This window comes from Ambystoma mexicanum, chromosome 10 (genome assembly GCF_040938575.1).
Source record: "Ambystoma mexicanum isolate Mex_15411 chromosome 10, UKY_AmexF1_1, whole genome shotgun sequence".
NCBI classification, from domain to species: domain Eukaryota; kingdom Metazoa; phylum Chordata; class Amphibia; order Caudata; family Ambystomatidae; genus Ambystoma; species Ambystoma mexicanum.
The window spans coordinates 42,881,325-42,903,133 of record NC_090932.1 but is presented as its reverse complement, the minus strand read 5'-3'; the positions used below and the strand labels follow the sequence as shown (position 1 = coordinate 42,903,133).

General features: G+C 50.6%; 1 protein-coding gene across 2 annotated transcripts in view; it reads left to right on the top strand.

Annotated features, from left to right (window-relative positions):
• Positions 1–21,809, top strand: part of TPRG1 (tumor protein p63 regulated 1) — a 700,518-nt gene that overhangs the window by 418,061 nt on the left and 260,648 nt on the right. For both annotated transcript variants that reach the window (XM_069617466.1, XM_069617465.1), the window contains one exon: positions 21,108–21,284. In XM_069617466.1, coding sequence (XP_069473567.1) covers positions 21,108–21,284 — 177 coding nt within the window. The remainder of the gene's footprint in view (positions 1–21,107; positions 21,285–21,809) is intronic.

The following is a 21,809-nucleotide window of genomic DNA, read 5'->3' as shown; positions in this document are numbered from 1 at the left end:
ATTCTTTTCTTTGTTGTTGCGCCCAGCCACTGCTATGCCACCCTTGCGTAAAATGACCACATCGAAACCCTGGCACTGTATCTGAACGTCCTTGGTTAATACTCGCAGAGCTGTGTATGGGGATCCCTCCAACCCTACTTGTCCTCTCCTCTCCTCTCCCCTGAGCTTCATCTCTCTGAGCCTCCTGCCTCATTGTGCACCCGCTGAACCCCAACCCCTGGCAGAGCATTCTTCTGCACCCGCCTGATGTTCTGATCACCCTCTGCAAATGTTCTAGAAAGACTGATGGGGTCCATTTGTCTTCACAACGGCTAGTCCCTGACATATACACGCCATCAAATTAGCATAATATATTCATACCTTCTTTCAAAATACAGACCTGGACCCAATGGAGACTGAGGGTCACTGGCACCGAAGAAATCCACAGTGGGGGCAACTGCTACCCACCCCTATCAGATGGCATCAGATGGTTGCCTTGCGGCTACTTCCACTCTTCCTTCACCATTTCCCCAATTATCCGCCACCTCTCCTCTTGCCAATCCTTCCTTCCTGGGGTGGACTGGCCTTTAGGGAACTGTGGAGATTTCCAGTTGGACCTCTGCACCTTGAGCCTCTTTTGTGGTTACCCATTTTCTTTAAAATTCTCTTGAGAGAGAACCCCAGCAAACTCTTCTTAAGGGGGTTGGGCTTGCTCACACAGTGTAATAACTGTTCACTTCGAAAAACATTGCCATGCCCACCTTTTGGTTCCGCGACCACCCCAGCTTCCTCCCGCCAGCTCTTTCACTACCAGTCACTTCTCCCACTACTTAAGTCTTAATGATACAGGCCAGTCAGGTACCCATGAACAAATCCTCTTTTCTGTGTTGCTTTTTCTTTCTGGCTCCCCTCCCACCATTGCCCCAGTTGTCATAGCGCCTCGTCGCCAATCAATGCCCTTTTCTTTCTGCCAATTTGCCTGTTCACCAAACTATTAGGGCTTTTTGCAGCTTTCAGTTGTTAAACCAGATTTCTGAACTTGGCGGCGGTCAAGACTAAGTCTCAGGAGGGGTGAGGGTGACTGAAAGACCTCAATGAGCACACAGAGTAAAGGACACTGACAAATCACTCCCAGTCAGGTGTAGATATATTTAAAATACAAATACATTTATTACAGGTCTTTGAGTTTCAACACACAAATAAAATCACAGTAATACTTCTAAGACAACACAATCCAATCACTATACATATATTCAAGACCAAGGGGGTCTAAAGGGTTAATGCATGAAATGGGTCCACAACCTAAAAAGGGAAGAAAGCAGGCAGTGCAAATAGTCTTTAGGCCCTTCTGCATCAAACACAATCCTAATTGAGAGGCAGTCCAATCCCTAAAATGAGGGGAGCCTAGTGCTCAAATGTACTTGCAATGCTGGCGCACGCGGTAATGCAGATGGGCAAAATGGGGTCTTTTGTAGGGGCTGTAGCAGCTCAGCAAGGCAGGTGATGTGATGCAGAATAGGTTCCCACTATTCGTGGAGGGTCTCCCCTTGAGGAAAGAGCCAGTTCCAAGAGTTGGGAATAGGGTGCTAGTAGAAATGGATGGATGCGCTAGGAGCCACCGGTAAGGGTTGCAATTACACACTAACCCCCGGCGCACTCCGGACCAAACTTCGGCCGGCGAGTCCACTTCGGTTGCAGGTTCAAATGCGGCAATCTCACAGCTCTGCGGCGTTCAGCGATAAAGTTACAGCATTGATTCCCAAATGGGACGGTGGCGATTTCTCTGCTCCTGGTGGATGGATCAGGCCAGTTCCACTGTAGCGGGCTTCAGGGCACAGTGGGGCACAGCTGCAGGGAGTTTGCAAGGTTCATCACCATGGCTGGGCGACACAGTAACCACGTGTACTCTGGTTCGGGTGCTCTCTCTTTATTCCAGACCTGGGCAGGCCAAGTGTACACAATTCAATGCGAGTGTGCCGTGAACAGAGAGCTTACAGGGTACCAAGTTTCAAGGGCCTCCTCGAAACGGTGGCGGTATCAGAGCAAAGGTCCTGCACAAGCTGGTCAGCCCACTAGTTGGCCCAGGGACACTTCCGAAAAGGCTTACTTGCAGGTTTTGATGAAGGTGCCAAGAATAGTTGGTCCCACTATTCCAATGGGTCGAAGCGTCTTCGCAGACTTCTAGGACGACCAGATGCAGAGGGGTTCAGCGGGACGACAGCGGGCTCAGGGTGCCAAACCTTCCTGCGGGTCACCAGCGGTTCCTCAACTCAGCTTCTTAGTTTCAGGATACTTGGATCCTATCCTTCGTTCAGTGAGAACTCCAGAGATCGACATGGTATGGGTGTTTGGAGTCTTCTCTTATCCAAAAATCTCCTTTGTGCCAAAATAAAGAGGACCCAATGGGAGATCTGCTCACACACAGACATACCATACACAGACCAATCATGGACCACTGTGGTCCCAGGCATTCACATCACACCAGACTCTCTGGCAGCCAGGATGTGTATTGGAACCAGACAGTCCAGCCCACATCGTGGAAGCACACACACAAGGGATGCAGAAGCCTGCGAAAGCTTGGTGTTTCGTGGGAGAATGCATGCCCAAATAAGGACAGAGCCGGTGGCATGGCCCTTTTGGAGCCAGGCCACCTATTTGTGCCAAACGCGGTAAACACGGTTTGCATGGCAGGAAAGGGTTCAAAATATATCAATAGATACGCTGCCACCAGCTCTGGCCAAGGCACATCTGCACTTCTAAAAAATCCTTCGAGAGTATCTAGGACCTTTAGAAATGACAGGAAGACCCAAGTGCATTATATTGGAAGGTACATTGTGCACTTGTAACAGGTTGCAGAAAAGTTTCAACATATACAAGGACTAAGGGAAGCAAAGTCTCCCAGTACTGACTGTCTGTAAGGGCATGTCAGTCTCCCCATAAAAAAGTGAGCGAAAGCCCAGAGGAGTGCAGCTGAAGGCTGTGCTCCTCTGGTAAAGCCTGACTATGGTGTTTAAACAGAGCAAAAAGTTGGGGGGTACACAAATGGATGGAAAATTACACATGAAATGGAAATCTTTCCTAACACCAGTGACCCTGTTCTTCTTAACCTACATGGCCAGGTATTTTTTACTGCTGCGCTGCCTTACTGGCTGATTACGTCACATTGCATGATCTTAGCCCATGTTGTATCCAACATGCATTGTTTTTGATGCATTTCTCTTTGCATTCTCATCATGCCTTTGCCTTTTTTCACATCTGGCAGTACATTGCATGCCCTCGCCTGGTCTTGTTTGCCCTAGTGACAAATACTGCTCTTACCAACTACACCGGCCTCAATGCTCTTCACCCCCATCACTGGCATTTGGTGTAGTTTTGGGAGTGTGTCAGACGCTGTCTTGGGTTATGCAATGCCTGCTGCCTCTGCCCATTCCCTGGCACATCCCTGTATGGCTGTGGCAGTCCCAACGGCATTGCCTGCCACCCAACCACTCTGCCCGCTGTTCACCTCTACACCACGACCCTACGTTTCCAATGGGCAAGTTCCCTTCTTTTAGTCCATCCATGGGCATATATGCGCCTTGCAAGCATATGGGCAATGTATGCCCATTCTTCCCCCATTTCCCGGTCAAATCTCTCCTGGGTGCTGCTGACGGTCACCAATCGTACTGATCGGTCACGCGCAACTAGCCAACTTCGCTCGGCGCGTACGCACCTACCCAGCACACCTTTCTGTACAAAATCTGTACTTTTCACACCTTCCTGGTGGCACACCCCTGTTTGGATGAGTGCTAAAAACGTGAAGGTCTGTGTTCTGGGGCATTCACAGCGGTAACAGCCGGTACCATCTTTGCTCAGGCCAAGGGCAATTATCACATGGCTTAGCCCTCGCAACATGGGCAGCGCCAGGATGTAGCCCTCCCACTTTGAGGCGGAAGGTATCACTCTGCTGTGACACCCAGCACGTGACTCTGACAAATAGTTCACCTGGGAGAGCGGTGTGTTTACTTACTTTTAAGCAGTCATTAATGTGACCGCAGAGAAGGACCAATAAAATAGCAGAGGGCAATATCCATGTACCGTAGGATGACGACAAAGCTTTCCATAGCCAGTGGTGACTGCGAAACTTGGGGTGAAAGAGGCACCTAATGAGCCAAAGGAGGGTGTCATGTCTATTCAGCCGCCTGTTCTCAGAAAAAGGGCGTGGTGGGTCAACAGCACAATGGGTGGAATGGCCTCACTCACTGTCAACTTTCAAAACTGTCACCCAGACCCCTCACCCCAAAACATTATGAGGCTGGCCCCACAACCTTGGGATGCAGTATTACTGCTTAAATTAGCAATGCCTAGCAGAGACCTCTGTGTGCTGGGCAAGCAAGGGGTGTTGCTAATATCGGTTACTTCACACCCTGGAGGATAGCCCAGGGGCAACGTGCTCGCCTTGGAAGCAAGATGACACGGAGCAACACAGGTGCGATCCCCGGGTCCCGGCTTAGAAACCTCTGGGTATTAAGCACGTTATAAATAACCAATCATATAACATATCACTAACCTCTATATTCCTCAAGACAGACGCCCCCTTCAGCTTTCTTTTTTTAAGCCTGTAATATTGGTTTCGCACTTACTGGCTGTATACTTTGTACCTTGCAGCCAGTGGATGTTGGTAAATGTTTACATTTTTTAATCCCATAAATATGGCACAGAAACCAAGCGACGTGAGGGAGCCTGGAACATCCTAGAGACCTTTGGGGATTCCCCCCAAGAACTTTTTTTTAAACATTGGTTTAAAATGGTGCAATATACAGCACACTTTCTGTGAAAACCTGGGCAAAAGCCATAAAGTTTGCAATTGGTTTTGCAGGGTAACTACAATTTATAAATGCAATAGATGCGAATCACCAACAGTGCACTGGAGCATTTGCCAACACATTTCCATGATGCCTGTGTCCACTATATATGCCAGCATAAAACATTTTCATGCTGGCTGTGCCCGTACATTTCTATGCTGGCTGCACCAATATGTGCCACGATTCCTATATAAGAACATACGCATGTGTGCTTTGAACATACTGCCAGTAATCCTATGATAAGAAGACATGTCCACACTGGCTCTGCCAATATAAGGCAGTATCCCCACAAAAGAACATACTCCTGTTGGCTTTGCCTTTAAAAATGCCATGCCACAATAAGAAAACCTTCCCAAACTGGCTGTGTGATGTAGTCCAGTCTATACACAAACTAACAATTACCATGTTTGATTTATCCTTGATGTCTACTCAAAGGTGCCATGCCGCAGCAAGAAATAGACAGACTGGCTGAACCAAAATGCTAGTCTAGCCACATAATAGCACTTAACAGGCTTGCTTTATCATAGATGCCCAGAATAAAATACCATAGCACAGTTAGAAAGGGCTAGACTAGATTTCCCAAAATGCCAGTCTAGCCAAATAATAACACTGAACATGCTTGCTCTGTCATGGATATTCAGTAAAAATAAAATGCCATACCACAGAAAGAAATGTCTAAACTGGCTTCCCCAAAATACCAGTCTAGCCAAGTAGTAATACATATCATGCTTGGTTTATCAAAGCTAGGCAGCAAAAGAATGTCATGCCAGAGTAAGAAATGGCCAGACTGGCTGTCCCAAAATGCCACTCTAGCCACATAATAACACATACTTTCTTTTATCAACCTCTGGTCCGGATCATCTTTTACTGAGCATCTATTATAGATGCCCAGTAAAAATAATTGCTGTTACCGCACGTCGACTCCCACCTGCTCCCTGGCACAGCACAAACACACATGTGTGCAATTCACACAACAGATACACACACAGTATTGAAACACTCATTCATACCCACCCATACATCATACACCCACATTTTACATTAAAAAAAATACAAATTTTACCTGCACTCAGCTCCAGATTCAGCTCTGCTGTGGCCTTTTCTCCCAGGTTCTGCTTGCGAACTGCATGATAGGAACCAGGATCCAGAGCACTTTCTGGTTCCTGCTCATGTGCGAACAGGAGCCGGAGCGCTGATGACACGCCACCCAGCTTCGTTTGCATGCTCAGGGAGGCACAGGAATGCTCCTTCACACATACACATATGTAGTACCCCAGCCTGCCTTTCCAATGAGCCATTCAAGGCTGGGGAAGCAAAACACGCCCAGCATGGCCCAGGAGCAGAACTGTCAATCCAGCCCAAGAGCGCGGCCTCAGCTGCAAAAAGCAGCGGAAGCAGCGGTCCTGGGCTGCAGGGCTCGTCCATGATGAACGAGGGTTTTGGTGGGTCGACGACCCCTCATCTATTATGGACAAGCCGCCCCTGCTTGCAGCCCACCTAATGGATAAGATGAGGTCACCTGGCTCAGTTTGGACTGTGTTTAGATGATCTCTTACTGGGTATGTCAACTTAACTCACCTCCTTGGGAGGAACTGACCTTACCATGTAGTGACTAGGGGACCGGCCTGCACCGGAAGTGGAAATCACAGCCCAGAGATCAGAAAAGGTGAGCGCACAGCAAACAAAACTGACCTCCCGCAAAATGTAGGAACGCGCTGAAAGAAGCCGCTAGATGAGAAGCAGGGGGAGGGCCTGGGGGGGGGGGCATGCCAGAACTAACTGAGCTGCACACCCTGAAGCCAACCCAGCAAATGCCTCCCTGCTGAAGTACCATGAGACCAACTCTCAGGCCTGTTTTTTGGAAACCCATAGCAGCAGACCTGGCCCTTCCCAGAGGGGTGATGCCTGTGAACGGGCCTCCCAAGGGAATCCCCTCCTCTTTACTGTCACAAGTACTCCACTGAAAAAGTACTCACTCAGCACACCTGCTCCTCTGACCCCACCCCTCCAGTACTGATAAGGGCACAGCAAGCTACACATGGCCCAAGTGGCTGCACTCTCATCTCTCCATCGCCCACCCATACCACATGCTATTCCTCTTACCCATCCTGCACTGGCAAAGTGGCAGGACCGCCCCTTTGGCACATGAGGACATGCTATGCCACCGCCCCATACCATGCCTGAGACTGTTTTAAGCTGCGTTTCATCCTGCACTGCTCCCTGGTGCATTACGCTGTGCTATGCCTCACACACTGAGCTATGCTGCACAACACAACCCGCCTACCTCACACACTGAGCTATGCTGCACAACCCAACCCGCCTACCTCACACACTGTGCTATGCCACACAACCCAACCCTGCCTGCCTCACACACTGTGCTATGCCACACAACCCACCCTCCCTCACACACTGAGCTATGCCACACAACCCACCCTGCCTACCTCACACACTGTGCTATGCCACACAACCCAACCCTGCCTGCCTCACACACTGAGCTATGCCACACAACCCACCCTGCCTACCTCACACACTGTGCTATGCCACACAACCCAACCCTGCCTGCCTCACACACTGTGCTATGCCACACAACCCACCCTCCCTGCCTCACACACTGAGCTATGCCACACAACCCACCCTGCCTACCTCACACACTGTGCTATGCCACACAACCCAACCCTGCCTGCCTCACACACTGAGCTATGCCACACAACCCACCCTGCCTACCTCACACACTGTGCTATGCCACACAACCCAACCCTGCCTGCCTCACACACTGAGCTATGCCACACAACCCACCCTGCCTACCTCACACACTGTGCTATGCCACACAACCCACCCTGCCTACCTCACACACTGTGCTATGCCACACAACCCACCCTGCCTACCTCACACATTGTGCTATGCCACACAACCCAACCCTGCCTGCCTCACACACTGTGCTATGCCACACAACCCAACCTTGCCTGCCTCACACACTGAGCTATGCCACACAACCCACCCTGCCTACCTCACACACTGTGCTATGCCACACAACCCAACCCTGCCTGCCTCACACACTGAGCTATGCCACACAACCCACCCTGCCTACCTCACACACTGTGCTATGCCACACAACCCACCCTGCCTACCTCACACACTGTGCTATGCCACACAACCCACCCTGCCTACCTCACACATTGTGCTATGCCACACAACCCAACCCTGCCTGCCTCACACACTGTGCTATGCCACACAACCCAACCCTGCCTGCCTCACACACTGTGCTATGCCACACAACCCACCCTCCCTACCTCACACACTGAGCTATGCCACACAACCCACCCTGCCTACCTCACACACTGAGCTATGCCACACAACCCACCCTCCCTACCTCACACACTGAGCTATGCCACACAACCCACCCTGCCTACCTCACACACTGTGCTATGCTGCACAACCCAACACCTCCTGCCTCACACACTGTGCTATGCCACACAACCCAACCCTGCCTGCCTCACACACTGTGCTATGCCACACAACCCACCCTCCCTACCTCACACACTGAGCTATGCCACACAACCCACCCTGCCTACCTCACACACTGTGCTATGCCACACAACCCAACCCTGCCTGCCTCACACACTGTGCTATGCCACACAACCCACCCTCCCTACCTCACACACTGAGCTATGCCACACAACCCACCCTGCCTACCTCACACACTGAGCTATGCCACACAACCCACCCTCCCTACCTCACACACTGAGCTATGCCACACAACCCACCCTGCCTACCTCACACACTGTGCTATGCTGCACAACCCAACACCTCCTGTTAAGACGGATTTCTGAACTCTGTCCTGGTGGCGCAGAAGTTCAGAAGGCCAACCTAATTACTTGGAACAGGGTAACCTCTGGACAAGCCAGACCAATCAAGGTAGCGATCGCGGCGGTCAAGACTAGGTCTCAAGAGGGGTGAGGGTGACTGAAAGCCCGCAGTGAGCACACAAAGCAAGAGCGCGTACAAACTACTCCAAACAGTTGTTTATATCAAAAATAGATACACATTTATTATAAGGCCTTGAAACTAATAACCACAGTAAAAGCAGCAATATACAACGATATTAAACCAACACATACACTATCCACCCAATATATATACAGAATACACAGTTTCACAGCATTAGCAGCACGAAATATGTTATCCACCTGCAGGGGAAGAAAAACAGGCAGTGCGAACCAATGCGTGTGATATGTCCGCCTTCTGAGGCCCCTGACTAGATGGTAGTCCAATCCCTACGAAGAGTGGAGCCTAGCGCTCAAAAGTACCTGCACACGCCGGTGCCAATGGGCAGAAGGTGAAGCTCTTCGGAGGACGTTGGACAGCTCTGTAGGGTTCCCTAATGAAGGGGAACACGGTCCGCGACTCTAGCGCAGCCTCCACTGTGAGGCAGAAGTAGGGCGCGAGTACGGACAAGGGGTGCTGTATTTACAGCGGGGAAAAGCAAGGGGCACTGCAGGAGGGCGACCAGATCCTAGCTAATCTACTCACCGGTCCCCGAAGCAAGCAGGCCCGAGCTTCTCCTCGATAGATGCAGCTTCTGGCAGGTTCTGAAGAGCAGGGAACGTCTCGTCGTCGTGCAGAGTAAAAAGACGTCCCGATCGAAGAATCCTGCACAGTTTTGTCGCCACGGCAGGGCAACGGAACGGCCGGGTGTATTCAAGCCAAACGAGCACCGTTCACCTCTAGCTTAGGGTTGCTAAGCAAACGAAGCGTGTGAGCGTGCCCCGGACTCAGAATACCACCCAACCTGTCGGCGATTACAGAGCAGGACTCCTTAGTAAGCTGGTCAGTCAACTGGATGGCCCAGAGACACTTCCGAAGGCTTACGGCAGGAGTTGATGAAGGTGCCGGGAATAGCTGGTCCTGCTATTCCAATAGGTCGAAGCGCCAGTACAGGCCTTCTTGTTCGATCTTAGGTGGAAAGGGCTTCACCGGACGACAGCAATGAGGAGCAGAAGTTCTTCAGGGGGTCACCAGCGATTCCTCGGTCCAGCCTCGTGTTCGCAGGATACTTGGCTCCTGTATCCCTGGGTTCGTAAGAACTCAGGAGATCGACATGGTAGTGGTGTTTCCAGCTCCCTCTTATCCACGGTTCCCTTCGCGCCAAAACGGAGGGGAGCCAATGGGAGATCCGCTCATCAACACACATACCATACGTGGACCAATCACGGACCACAGTGGTCCCAGGCATTCACACCACCCTAGACTCTCTGGCACCCAGGATGTGTATTGGGACCAGACAGCCCAGCCCACATCCTGGGGGCACTCAAACGACATGTAGAAGCCCGCGAAAGCAACCGTGTTTCGCGGGAAACTACATGCCCAAATAAGGAAGGCCCCGGGTCGCCTGACCCGGGGGAAGGTAAAGGGAGCAAGACGGACAGTGGACGAGACAAAGGAGCCTCGTGGTCCGGCCATTTTGGGTAGCCGGGCCACCCTTTTGTGTTCGCGGCAAAAAGGTGCTCAGAACGGCAAAAGGAGCTCAAAATAAACCAAATGATCGCTGCCACCAGCCCAGTCCCTGAATGACTTGCACCGATCCAAAAACCATCCTACAAGAGTGTCTAGGGTCTGTAGAAGGCTAGAGACCCAAGAGAGCTGTAACTTAGCTTACAGTGCCCTCTTGTGTCGTGTTGCACTAAAATGGCGACATGATAAAAGAAACTACGGGAAACAGCGTTCCCCGGTACTGACTGTCTTAAGGGCATGTCAGTTTCCCCGTAAGAAAGGAGCGAAAGCCCAGAGGAGTACGGCAGAAGGCTGCACTTCTCTGGCAAAGTCAAGAAAACAGGTTGAAAACAATAGCAAAAAGTTTAGGGGTTGCCACATGGAAGGAAAGTTCCCTACAATAACGAAATCTTTCCTAACACTCGCCCCTCCCAGACTATGGACAGGGGGAACTAATCCACCCCTGGATGAGTCTCTTGTTCAGGTCGGTAAAACATTCTGGACAACCCATCAGCATTGCTATGTTGGACACCTGGCCTATGCTCAATAGTGAAGTCGAAGCCTTGTAGACTTATGGACCACCTAAGCAACTTTGGATTCTCCCCCTTCATGTTCATTAGCCACTTTAACGGCTTATGGTCAGTCTGCACAGTGAAGTGGGTCCCATAGAGGTAGGGCCTCAGCTTCCTTAGGGCCCACACAACAGAGAAACATTCTTTCTCTACCGTGGACCATCTGAGCTCTCTGTCCTTAAGCTGGCGACTAATAAAACCGATAGGGTGTTCCTTACCCTTCTCATCTACTTGTGATAGTACAGCTCCTATCCCAGTGTCAGAGGCATCTGTCTGCACGATAAAAGGTCTTTGATAATCAGGGGCCCTGAGCACAGGGGCCTGGCACAAGGAGTCTTTCAAGCCATTGAAGGCCTTCTCACACTCGTCAGTCCAAGTTACCTTCTTGGGTTTCTTCGGAGTTGTGAGGGCAGTCAGAGGAGCAGCTATGGTGCCATAGTCTGCCATAAAATTGCGGTAATAACCCGTGAGTCCTAAGAAGGCTCTCACTTGGGTTTGTGTAGTGGGGGTAGGCCAGTCTTGTACTGCTTGTACTTTACTGGGGAGAGGCTGTATCCTTCCTCCACCTACTTCATGCCCAAGGTAAACCACTGAGCCTTGTCCAATCTGGCATTTACTCGCCTTTATGGTCAAGTGGGCTTTCTGAAGAGCCTGGAGCACAATCCCGAGGTGTTTCACATGGTCTTCCCAGGTGGCACTGAAAACTGCTATATCGTCCAGATATGCAAGACAGAATTCGTCCAACCCATTCAACACATGATTCACAAGCCTCTGGAAAGTGGCAGGTGCATTCTTCAATCCGAACGGCATTACCCGGAATTGGTAAAGCCCGTCGGGAGTTGAAAATGCTGTCTTCTCCTTGGCATGTTCTGCTAAAGCTATTTGCCAATAGCCCGCAGTCAGGTCAAACGTGCTGAGGTACTTGGAGGCACCCAAGGTATCCACCAGCTCGTCAGTTCGAGGCAAGGGGTGAGCGTCTGTCTTGGTGACAGCATTCAGAGCCCTGTAATCCACGCAGAACCTCAATTCAGAAGTGCCTGCCTTTGGAACCAATACCACAGGACTGGACCAAGGACTACTAGAGGGTTCAATCACCCCAAGGTCTAACATCTTGTTGACCTCGGTCTTGATATAAGACCGTACTTTATCCGACATCCTGTATCCCCTACTTTTGGTAGGTACACTGTCTCCTGTGTCAATGTTATGTTTGCACCAAGGTGTCAAACCAGGCGACTGTGAAAACAGGGGGGAAAACTGCCTAAGCAAACTTTTCACCTCAGCCTGCTGATCAGAAGTCAGGTGAGGGGCCACTCGGACACCCTCAACGGAGCTATCTGAAGGACCGCTTTGGAACAGGTCGGGAAGAGGTTCTGACTCCTCTTCCTCAACGTCTGACGCCAGTAGCAGTGCTGCGATTTCGACTCTTGGGACGAAAGCCTTCAGCCTATTTACGTGGAACACTTTTGGAGCCTGTCCAGGCCTTCCAAGGTCCACTAAATAGTTCACCTCACCCAGGGGCTCCACCACTGTGTAAGGGCCTGACCATTTGTCCTGTAAAGCGCGAGGCCTTATAGGGTTCATGATCAGGACTTGCTGACCAGGGGTAAAGTGAATTAAGGAAGCTTTCTGGTCGTACCAATGTTTCACCAGCGCTTGTCCTGCCTTCAACTTTTCACTAGCCAAGCCCATCAGGAGTACCATCCGTTTTCTGAGCCCTAGCACATAGTCAACTACATTGGTAGTAACAGGGGGAGTGGGCATCTCCCATCCCTCTTTGACGATGGCTAAGGGTCCCCGTACGGGATGACCGAACAGAAGTTCGAAGGGGCTGAAGCCAACACCCTCCTGTGGTACCTCTCTGTAGGCAAACAGCAAGCATGGTAAAAGAAGATCCCATTTTCTTCTCTGGGGCTCCTCCAGAGCCCCAATCATGCTCTTTAACGTTCTGTTGAAACGTTCCACCAGACCATTGGTCTGGGGGTGATATGCAGAAGAGAACTTGTAGGTGACCCCACATTCTTTCCACATAGCCTGCATATACTTCGACATAAAGTTGCTGCCACGATCTGACACAACTTCTTTAGGGAAGCCAACCCTAGTAAATATGCCGAGTAAAGCTTTTGCAACTGACTTGGCAGTTACAGTCTTTAATGGGATGGCCTCAGGATACCTGGTTGCATGGTCGACCAGCACCAGGATAAACCTATTGCCTGAGGATGTTTGCGGGTCAAGGGGACCAACGATGTCGATCCCTACCCTTTCAAATGGTACCCCCACAACTGGGAGCGGTACCAACGGAGCTTGGATTGTCGCGCCAACCTTACCAGACAACTGGCAGGAGGCACAACTCCTGCAGTGACTTTCTACTTGCACCCCCATCTTGGGCCAGTAGAAGTGCATAGATAACCTTTGCTTGGTCCTCTTCATTCCAAGGTGACCAGCAAGGGGAACTTCATGCGCCAACTGCAGGAGGAAGGGTCTAACAGCAAGGGGAACCACCAACCTCCTATGGTCTCCTTCTGTAGACTCTGTGGGCTCACTGTACAGGAGTCCACCTTCCCAATAAATCCGATGCTTCCCAGGAGGTTCACCCTCAAGCTGGGAGCAGGCCTGTCTCCTTAGGCCTTCCAGAGATGGGCACTCACGTTGGCCCTTACTGAAGTCGTCCCTATCAGGACCTCCTTCAACTAACAAGTCTTTTAGTTCAGGATGGTCGTTGGGGTCGAACACTTCAGGCATCGCCACCTCCTCGTCAGGCTCGGGCGATTGACCAACTCCCTCCACCGCAGTGGTAGGCGAGCTCGGGGGAATATTCTCTTTCCCCCGTCGGGACTTGTTGACTCCTTTCGCCTTGGGTTTCCCCTTCGGCTGGGGCGGCGTATTGGACTTGGCCAATGCTGCCCGTGCTTGAGACCGTGTGTAGGGTCTTTCGGCAGTGTCTCCTACGAGCCCTAGAGCTCTGAGATCATTGCCCAACAAGACCTTTCCCGGGACGTTTCTCTGAATGCTCACTGGAATCCTAACTGCTGTACCATTTAAAGTTAGATTAACAGGGATCACGGGAAACATACGGAGGGGGCCGTCAGCCAACTTAGTGGGCATCAGAGGAGCTCTGGCAACTTCCTCTGAGTCTACCAAGGTAGAATCCACTACAGTTCGACTGCACCCACTATCCCTAAGAGCTGGAGTATCCACTCCATTGATCAGCACACTGTCTTTAAAGTAGTGCTTGGTATTATCCGGAATCCTAGCATACGCCTCTGCGACTTTAGGCTCCCAGGAACCCAGGGACACTAAAACTACCTCAGCCTCGATCCCGCTGGGAAACGAGTCTGAGGAGAAGGACGCTCCTGTAATCTCTTCTTCCTCGTAGGAGGAGAAGGCCAGATTAGCGGAGTGGACCCCCAAAGGTTTAACCTTACACCGGGGATCCCCCTTCACATGGTCAGTTGCTCCACAAGAAAAACAAGCCCCATTGGGTCTGTTTACGTAGGGAGGCTTATTATAACCAGAGTTCTGTTTCGGAGGCGAACCTCCGCTACCCTGTGAGTTCTCGTATGGCTTACCCTTATTTTTCTTTTTGTGGCCCTTATGGGAAGAAGATTTAGCAGATTCCCCACCCTCCATATCTTTGGACTTTTTCCCTTCCTCCTGCTTACCAGGATGAGTTTTGTCCTTATGGGACACTCGATGTGACACCCATAAGTCTGCTGCAATGGCCAGCTTCTTAGGATCTATCTCCTTCGAATCGGCCAAATGCTGCTTAAGCTCCGGGGAAGAAGAAGCAAAAATGTGTTCCAGCATGACCAGATTGATCATGCCTTCGAAGGTAGAAACCTTATAACCTTCAACCCAGCCAGTCAAGTTTTTCAGGGACTCAGCTACATACGACACCCAAGTACCACCTTCCTTTTTCTTATACTCTCTAAACCTTTTCAAATATTGGGTCGGAGTCTTCCCAAACTTTAAAATGAGAGTCTGCTTCAACATTGCAAAATCAGCGCGCTCAGCCTTCGACATTTCCATAATGGCACTGCAACCAGAATGGGGCAGTCTGCTGAGTAACCATGCAATCTTATCCGCATTATCAACCTCTTGAACCTCGCATGCATACTCAAACGCATTTAACCAGTCCATAATGTCATTTCGTTCCTCATACACACTGAGCAGATCTTTTGGAAACCGTGGATGAGAGGAAGCCCCAGAACCATGTCCAGGACCCTTGGACCCATTTGCGAACTGAAGCTTGGCCAGTTCCAACTGGTGATCCCTGTCTTTTTGTTTTTCTGCCTGGTCGATTTTCAGTTTGGCTATGCTGAATTCAAGCTCCTGCTGCCTAAACCGCAGCTCTTGCTTCTTGAATTCAAGCATAGCCTCCCCATCAACACTGGCAGAGGAAACGTTAGACATTACATCCTCCCTGTCCTCGTGGTCGTGATGGATCAGTGCAGCGGCAGAACCGTCGGTTCTGCCAGTGAGAGCAGCCCCACCACCTTCTGCACTGTCCTCGGAAGTTATAGCGTCAAGCTGCGCTTCTTGCCACGCCACGATTCTCTGGATCATTTCCAATTTAGTGCCTTGAGAGGAAACCCCTCTCTCCGCACACATCTTCTTCAATGTTTCAGATTTCGAAGCATTTAAGGTTAATAAAGTATTCGTTTCCATACTGTTGATAGGACTATGGCCTTTTTAACGTTATATTCAATACTTTACTGCGTGTCCTGGTTGGAATAACCTGAAAACGCCTTAGCTCGTGCGCAACACTGGATACCTTCAGTCGTATCCCACCGCTGTACACCAATTTGTTAAGACGGATTTCTGAACTCTGTCCTGGTGGCGCAGAAGTTCAGAAGGCCAACCTAATTACTTGGAACAGGGTAACCTCTGGACAAGCCAGACCAATCAAGGTAGCGATCGCGGCGGTCAAGACTAGGTCTCAAGAGGGGTGAGGGTGACTGAAAGCCCGCAGTGAGCACACAAAGCAAGAGCGCGTACAAACTACTCCAAACAGTTGTTTATATCAAAAATAGATACACATTTATTATAAGGCCTTGAAACTAATAACCACAGTAAAAGCAGCAATATACAACGATATTAAACCAACACATACACTATCCACCCAATATATATACAGAATACACAGTTTCACAGCATTAGCAGCACGAAATATGTTATCCACCTGCAGGGGAAGAAAAACAGGCAGTGCGAACCAATGCGTGTGATATGTCCGCCTTCTGAGGCCCCTGACTAGATGGTAGTCCAATCCCTACGAAGAGTGGAGCCTAGCGCTCAAAAGTACCTGCACACGCCGGTGCCAATGGGCAGAAGGTGAAGCTCTTCGGAGGACGTTGGACAGCTCTGTAGGGTTCCCTAATGAAGGGGAACACGGTCCGCGACTCTAGCGCAGCCTCCACTGTGAGGCAGAAGTAGGGCGCGAGTACGGACAAGGGGTGCTGTATTTACAGCGGGGAAAAGCAAGGGGCACTGCAGGAGGGCGACCAGATCCTAGCTAATCTACTCACCGGTCCCCGAAGCAAGCAGGCCCGAGCTTCTCCTCGATAGATGCAGCTTCTGGCAGGTTCTGAAGAGCAGGGAACGTCTCGTCGTCGTGCAGAGTAAAAAGACGTCCCGATCGAAGAATCCTGCACAGTTTTGTCGCCACGGCAGGGCAACGGAACGGCCGGGTGTATTCAAGCCAAACGAGCACCGTTCACCTCTAGCTTAGGGTTGCTAAGCAAACGAAGCGTGTGAGCGTGCCCCGGACTCAGAATACCACCCAACCTGTCGGCGATTACAGAGCAGGACTCCTTAGTAAGCTGGTCAGTCAACTGGATGGCCCAGAGACACTTCCGAAGGCTTACGGCAGGAGTTGATGAAGGTGCCGGGAATAGCTGGTCCTGCTATTCCAATAGGTCGAAGCGCCAGTACAGGCCTTCTTGTTCGATCTTAGGTGGAAAGGGCTTCACCGGACGACAGCAATGAGGAGCAGAAGTTCTTCAGGGGGTCACCAGCGATTCCTCGGTCCAGCCTCGTGTTCGCAGGATACTTGGCTCCTGTATCCCTGGGTTCGTAAGAACTCAGGAGATCGACATGGTAGTGGTGTTTCCAGCTCCCTCTTATCCACGGTTCCCTTCGCGCCAAAACGGAGGGGAGCCAATGGGAGATCCGCTCATCAACACACATACCATACGTGGACCAATCACGGACCACAGTGGTCCCAGGCATTCACACCACCCTAGACTCTCTGGCACCCAGGATGTGTATTGGGACCAGACAGCCCAGCCCACATCCTGGGGGCACTCAAACGACATGTAGAAGCCCGCGAAAGCAACCGTGTTTCGCGGGAAACTACATGCCCAAATAAGGAAGGCCCCGGGTCGCCTGACCCGGGGGAAGGTAAAGGGAGCAAGACGGACAGTGGACGAGACAAAGGAGCCTCGTGGTCCGGCCATTTTGGGTAGCCGGGCCACCCTTTTGTGTTCGCGGCAAAAAGGTGCTCAGAACGGCAAAAGGAGCTCAAAATAAACCAAATGATCGCTGCCACCAGCCCAGTCCCTGAATGACTTGCACCGATCCAAAAACCATCCTACAAGAGTGTCTAGGGTCTGTAGAAGGCTAGAGACCCAAGAGAGCTGTAACTTAGCTTACAGTGCCCTCTTGTGTCGTGTTGCACTAAAATGGCGACATGATAAAAGAAACTACGGGAAACAGCGTTCCCCGGTACTGACTGTCTTAAGGGCATGTCAGTTTCCCCGTAAGAAAGGAGCGAAAGCCCAGAGGAGTACGGCAAAGGCTGCACTTCTCTGGCAAAGTCAAGAAAACAGGTTGAAAACAATAGCAAAAAGTTTAGGGGTTGCCACATGGAAGGAAAGTTCCCTACAATAACGAAATCTTTCCTAACACCTCCTGCCTCACACACTGTGCTATGCCACACAACCCAACCCTGCCTGCCTCACACACTGTGCTATGCCACACAACCCACCCTCCCTGCCTCACACACTGAGCTATGCCACACAACCCAACCCTGCCTGCCTCACACACTGTGCTATGCCACACAACCCACCCTCCCTACCTCACACACTGAGCTATGCCACACAACCCACCCTGCCTACCTCACACACTGTGCTATGCCACACAACCCAACCCTGCCTGCCTCACACACTGTGCTATGCCACACAACCCACCCTCCCTATCTCACACACTGAGCTATGCCACACAACCCACCCTGCCTACCTCACACACTGTGCTATGCCACACAACCCACCCTCCCTACCTCACACACTGTGCTATGCAACACAACCCAACCCTGCCTGCCTCACACACTGTGCTATGCCACACAACCCAACCCTGCCTGCCTCACACACTGTGATATGCCACACAACCCAACCCGCCTACCTCACACACTGTGCTATGCCACACAACCCACCCTCCCTACCTCACACACTGAGCTATGCCACACAACCCACCCTGCCTACCTCACACACTGAGCTATGCCACACAACCCAACCCTGCCTGCCTCACACACTGTGCTATGCCACACAACCCAACCTCGGCTGCCTCACACACTGTGCTATGCCACACAACACAACCCTGCCTGCCTCACACACTGTGCTATGCCACACAACCCAACCCTGCCTGCCTCACACATTGTGCTATGCCACACAACCCACCCTGCCTGCCTCACACACTGTGCTATGCCACACAACACAACCCTGCCTGCCTCACACATTGTGCTATGCCACACAACCCACCCTGCCTGCCTCACACACTGTGCTTTGCTACACAACCCAACCCCGCCTGCCTCTCACACTGAGCTATGCCACACAACCCAACCTCGCCTGCCTCACACACTGAGCTATGCCACACAACCCAACCCCGCCTGCCTCTCACACTGAGCTATGCTACACAACCCTATCCCGCCTGCCTCACACACTGTGATTTGCTACACAACCAACCCCGTCTGTTTCACACACTGCGCTACACAATTCCATTGGATGAGAGAGGTTTTTGTTTGGCTATGCGTCACCCTGCGTAGGCAATGTTAGACTTGGCAACTCCTGGGACACACCACATCACAATAGGCCTAAGAACGCGAACTATCCAATATTCTGATCATGCCAGGACAAGGGATAGGTCACATTGTGTGTTTATGGAATAAGTCACACTATGTGGTAACACACTGATGTATGGTATGGCCTCGCAGACTGAGCCGAGGCTCATGATTAGTGCCATGCGGGGGGGCCCGTGCGACCTTCTGAGAGGTTTGCAGCACTGACCTGTGGATACCACCTAATTCTGAACCTCCTACCCTCAGAAACAACCACCCAATTCAGCAGCAGCACCTCGCAGAAATCAAGCACAGGCTGCACCTGGCAATCCTGCTCTTTCTGCACTCTCACCCTATCCAGGCCCAGCTGCCAGCAGGCAACGTTGAACTTCTGCCTCAAACTGCCTCTGCACCCCATAATTCACCCTTAACCCCGTCTTTCTCCTTACAGTACCTGCAGCTCCTAGAAGCCACACAAGTACCAAAGACTGCGCTATAGCAAGATGCAGTCACATAGCCCACTAGAGCGTCGCCACGTTCCTGCTACCTCCAATTTACGGTGACACTGCCAACATCCATTGGTTTAGCTCCTATCTGTCTAATAGAACTTTCTCTGTCTCATGGGCAGGTAAGACCTCTCCGTCTTTCCCCCTTTATCACGGAGTACCCCAAGGGTCAGTCCTAGGCTCCTTCTTTTTTTCATTATTTACCTCACAACTCGCTGCCATTATCTCCTCTTTTGGCCTTTCACATTGCTTCTATGCGGACGATACTCAACTTTTTCTATTCTTCTCTTCCTTCACTTCTGATATTCACCACACCCACACAGCTTGCCTTACTGCTATTAAATCCTAGATGTCATCTCACATTCTCACTGTTAATGCAGGGAAGAAGGAGGTCCAGTTCTTCCATGCTAACACTCTTCCTCCTCATCCTCCACCCCGTTCATATCTTTTCCTCCCTCTAATCTCCTAATCTCTACTACAGCTCGCAACCTTTGCCTTCACTTTGACTCAAATCTTTCCTTTACTCATCAAATCTCTCTCACCTCTCGTTCCTGTCGTTTCCACCGTCACAATATCCATAAAGCTTGCCTCTTCTTCACTTTCCAAGCATCTAAACTTCTAATTTCCTCACTGATCTTTTCCCGACTTATCTACTGTTCTACCACTCTGTTTGGTCTTCCAAGCTCTCGTCTTGCCCCTCTAAGATCCGTCTATAATTCTTCCATTCGTCTACTTTGTCTTTTTCTCTATCGGGGTTCTATTCCCTCGTCTCTCACTACACGTGGTTGGCTACCCTTTCATTCCCAAATTACATTTCACTTCCTTTGCCTTGTCTTCAAATCCCTCTATGGACTTGCTCCCAGTTATCCTGCTGTGCTTTTATCCTTCTATACTCCGTCTCGCTCTCTCAGGTCTTCCTCTATCTTCAGACTTAAAGTTCCCCATCCTCCATGTGCACAGTCTCGTTTCCGATCATTTCCCCTTCTTGCTCCTCTTCACTGGAACACTCTTCCACTATCTCTTCGTACTATTACTGTTTACTTTTCTCTTTCGAGCTTCCTTGAAAACCTACCTTCTTCAACATGCTTGAATGATTGCTACTTGGATTTGATTGTTTAACTGATCACCATTTGTTGTACTGTATCTTGTTTTTAAAATGTACAGAGCTTTGGCTTAAGGCGCTTTATAAGACACAAATAAAATACAAATACAAGGCTGTCAGCTGAAACACAAAACAATCAAAGAAAATATGTATTTTTGAGCAGTGGTTGAGGTAACTCTTGGTATTACACTGGTAAGTACCATTTAATTACTTGGCACACAACAGGGGTGCACTGTGAACTGAAAGGGGGCACAGAAGAGGGCTGACTCTCCCACCCCAGCACCTGCCCCTGCTCTGCTAGTCTTTATTTGCTGTGCTTGTCTACTGTTCTTGTAAGTGCTCATTTATTAAAGACCTCTATTTTGAGGTGCTGCAACCTGTATAAACTAGCAGACCATTGTTTTTATAAAATAATTGATTACATTTCTTTCCTATCTGAAATTATCCACTGTGTGAAAGCCTCGTGGCCCCGGCCCGCCTGGGCCATTATTTAGCCTTCACTTCCTCCAGTGCTATTGTAATGCCAACTCCTTGACAGTCATTGTCGTTCTTCCCTTCTCTCCTCAGGGTGGATCACTGGAACAACGAGAAGGAGCGAGTGGTCATGATCACAGAGAAGCACCTGTTGATCTGCAAGTATGACTTCATCATGCTGGCGAGCCAGCAGATCCAGAAGATCCCCCTGAACTACATCGACAGGATCTGCCGTGGACAGTTCACATTCCCCCAAAAGTCTCTGGACAAGTGAGTAAAGGAGGCCTCAGTACACTCTTTTGTCAGGCTGTGTACTAGTGACTGGGCCATTCTCAGTCTTCATTCGATCCACAGTGCTCACATGGCGCAAGGTAGATCAGGCTGTCTACTGGTGATTCGGCCATTCTCAGGCTTCATTCGATCCACAGTGCTCACACGGCGCAAGGTAGATCAGACTGTCTACTGGTGATTCGGCCATTCTCAGGCTTCGTTCGATCCACAGTGCTCACATGGCGCAAGGTAGATCAGGCTGTCTACTGGTGATTTGGCCATTCTCAGGCTTCATTCGATCCACAGTGCTCACATGGCGCAGGGTAGATCAGGCTGTCTACTAGTGACTCAGCCATTCTCAGGCTTCATTCGATCCACAGTGCTCACATGGCACATGGTAGATCAGGCTGTCTACTAGTGACTCGGCCATTCTCACGCTTCATTCGATCCACATGGCGCAAGGTGGAAAGTCCAACTTGTTGCACATGTCCGGTCTCCTCTGGTGATTTGGAGCTCAGAAAAGCT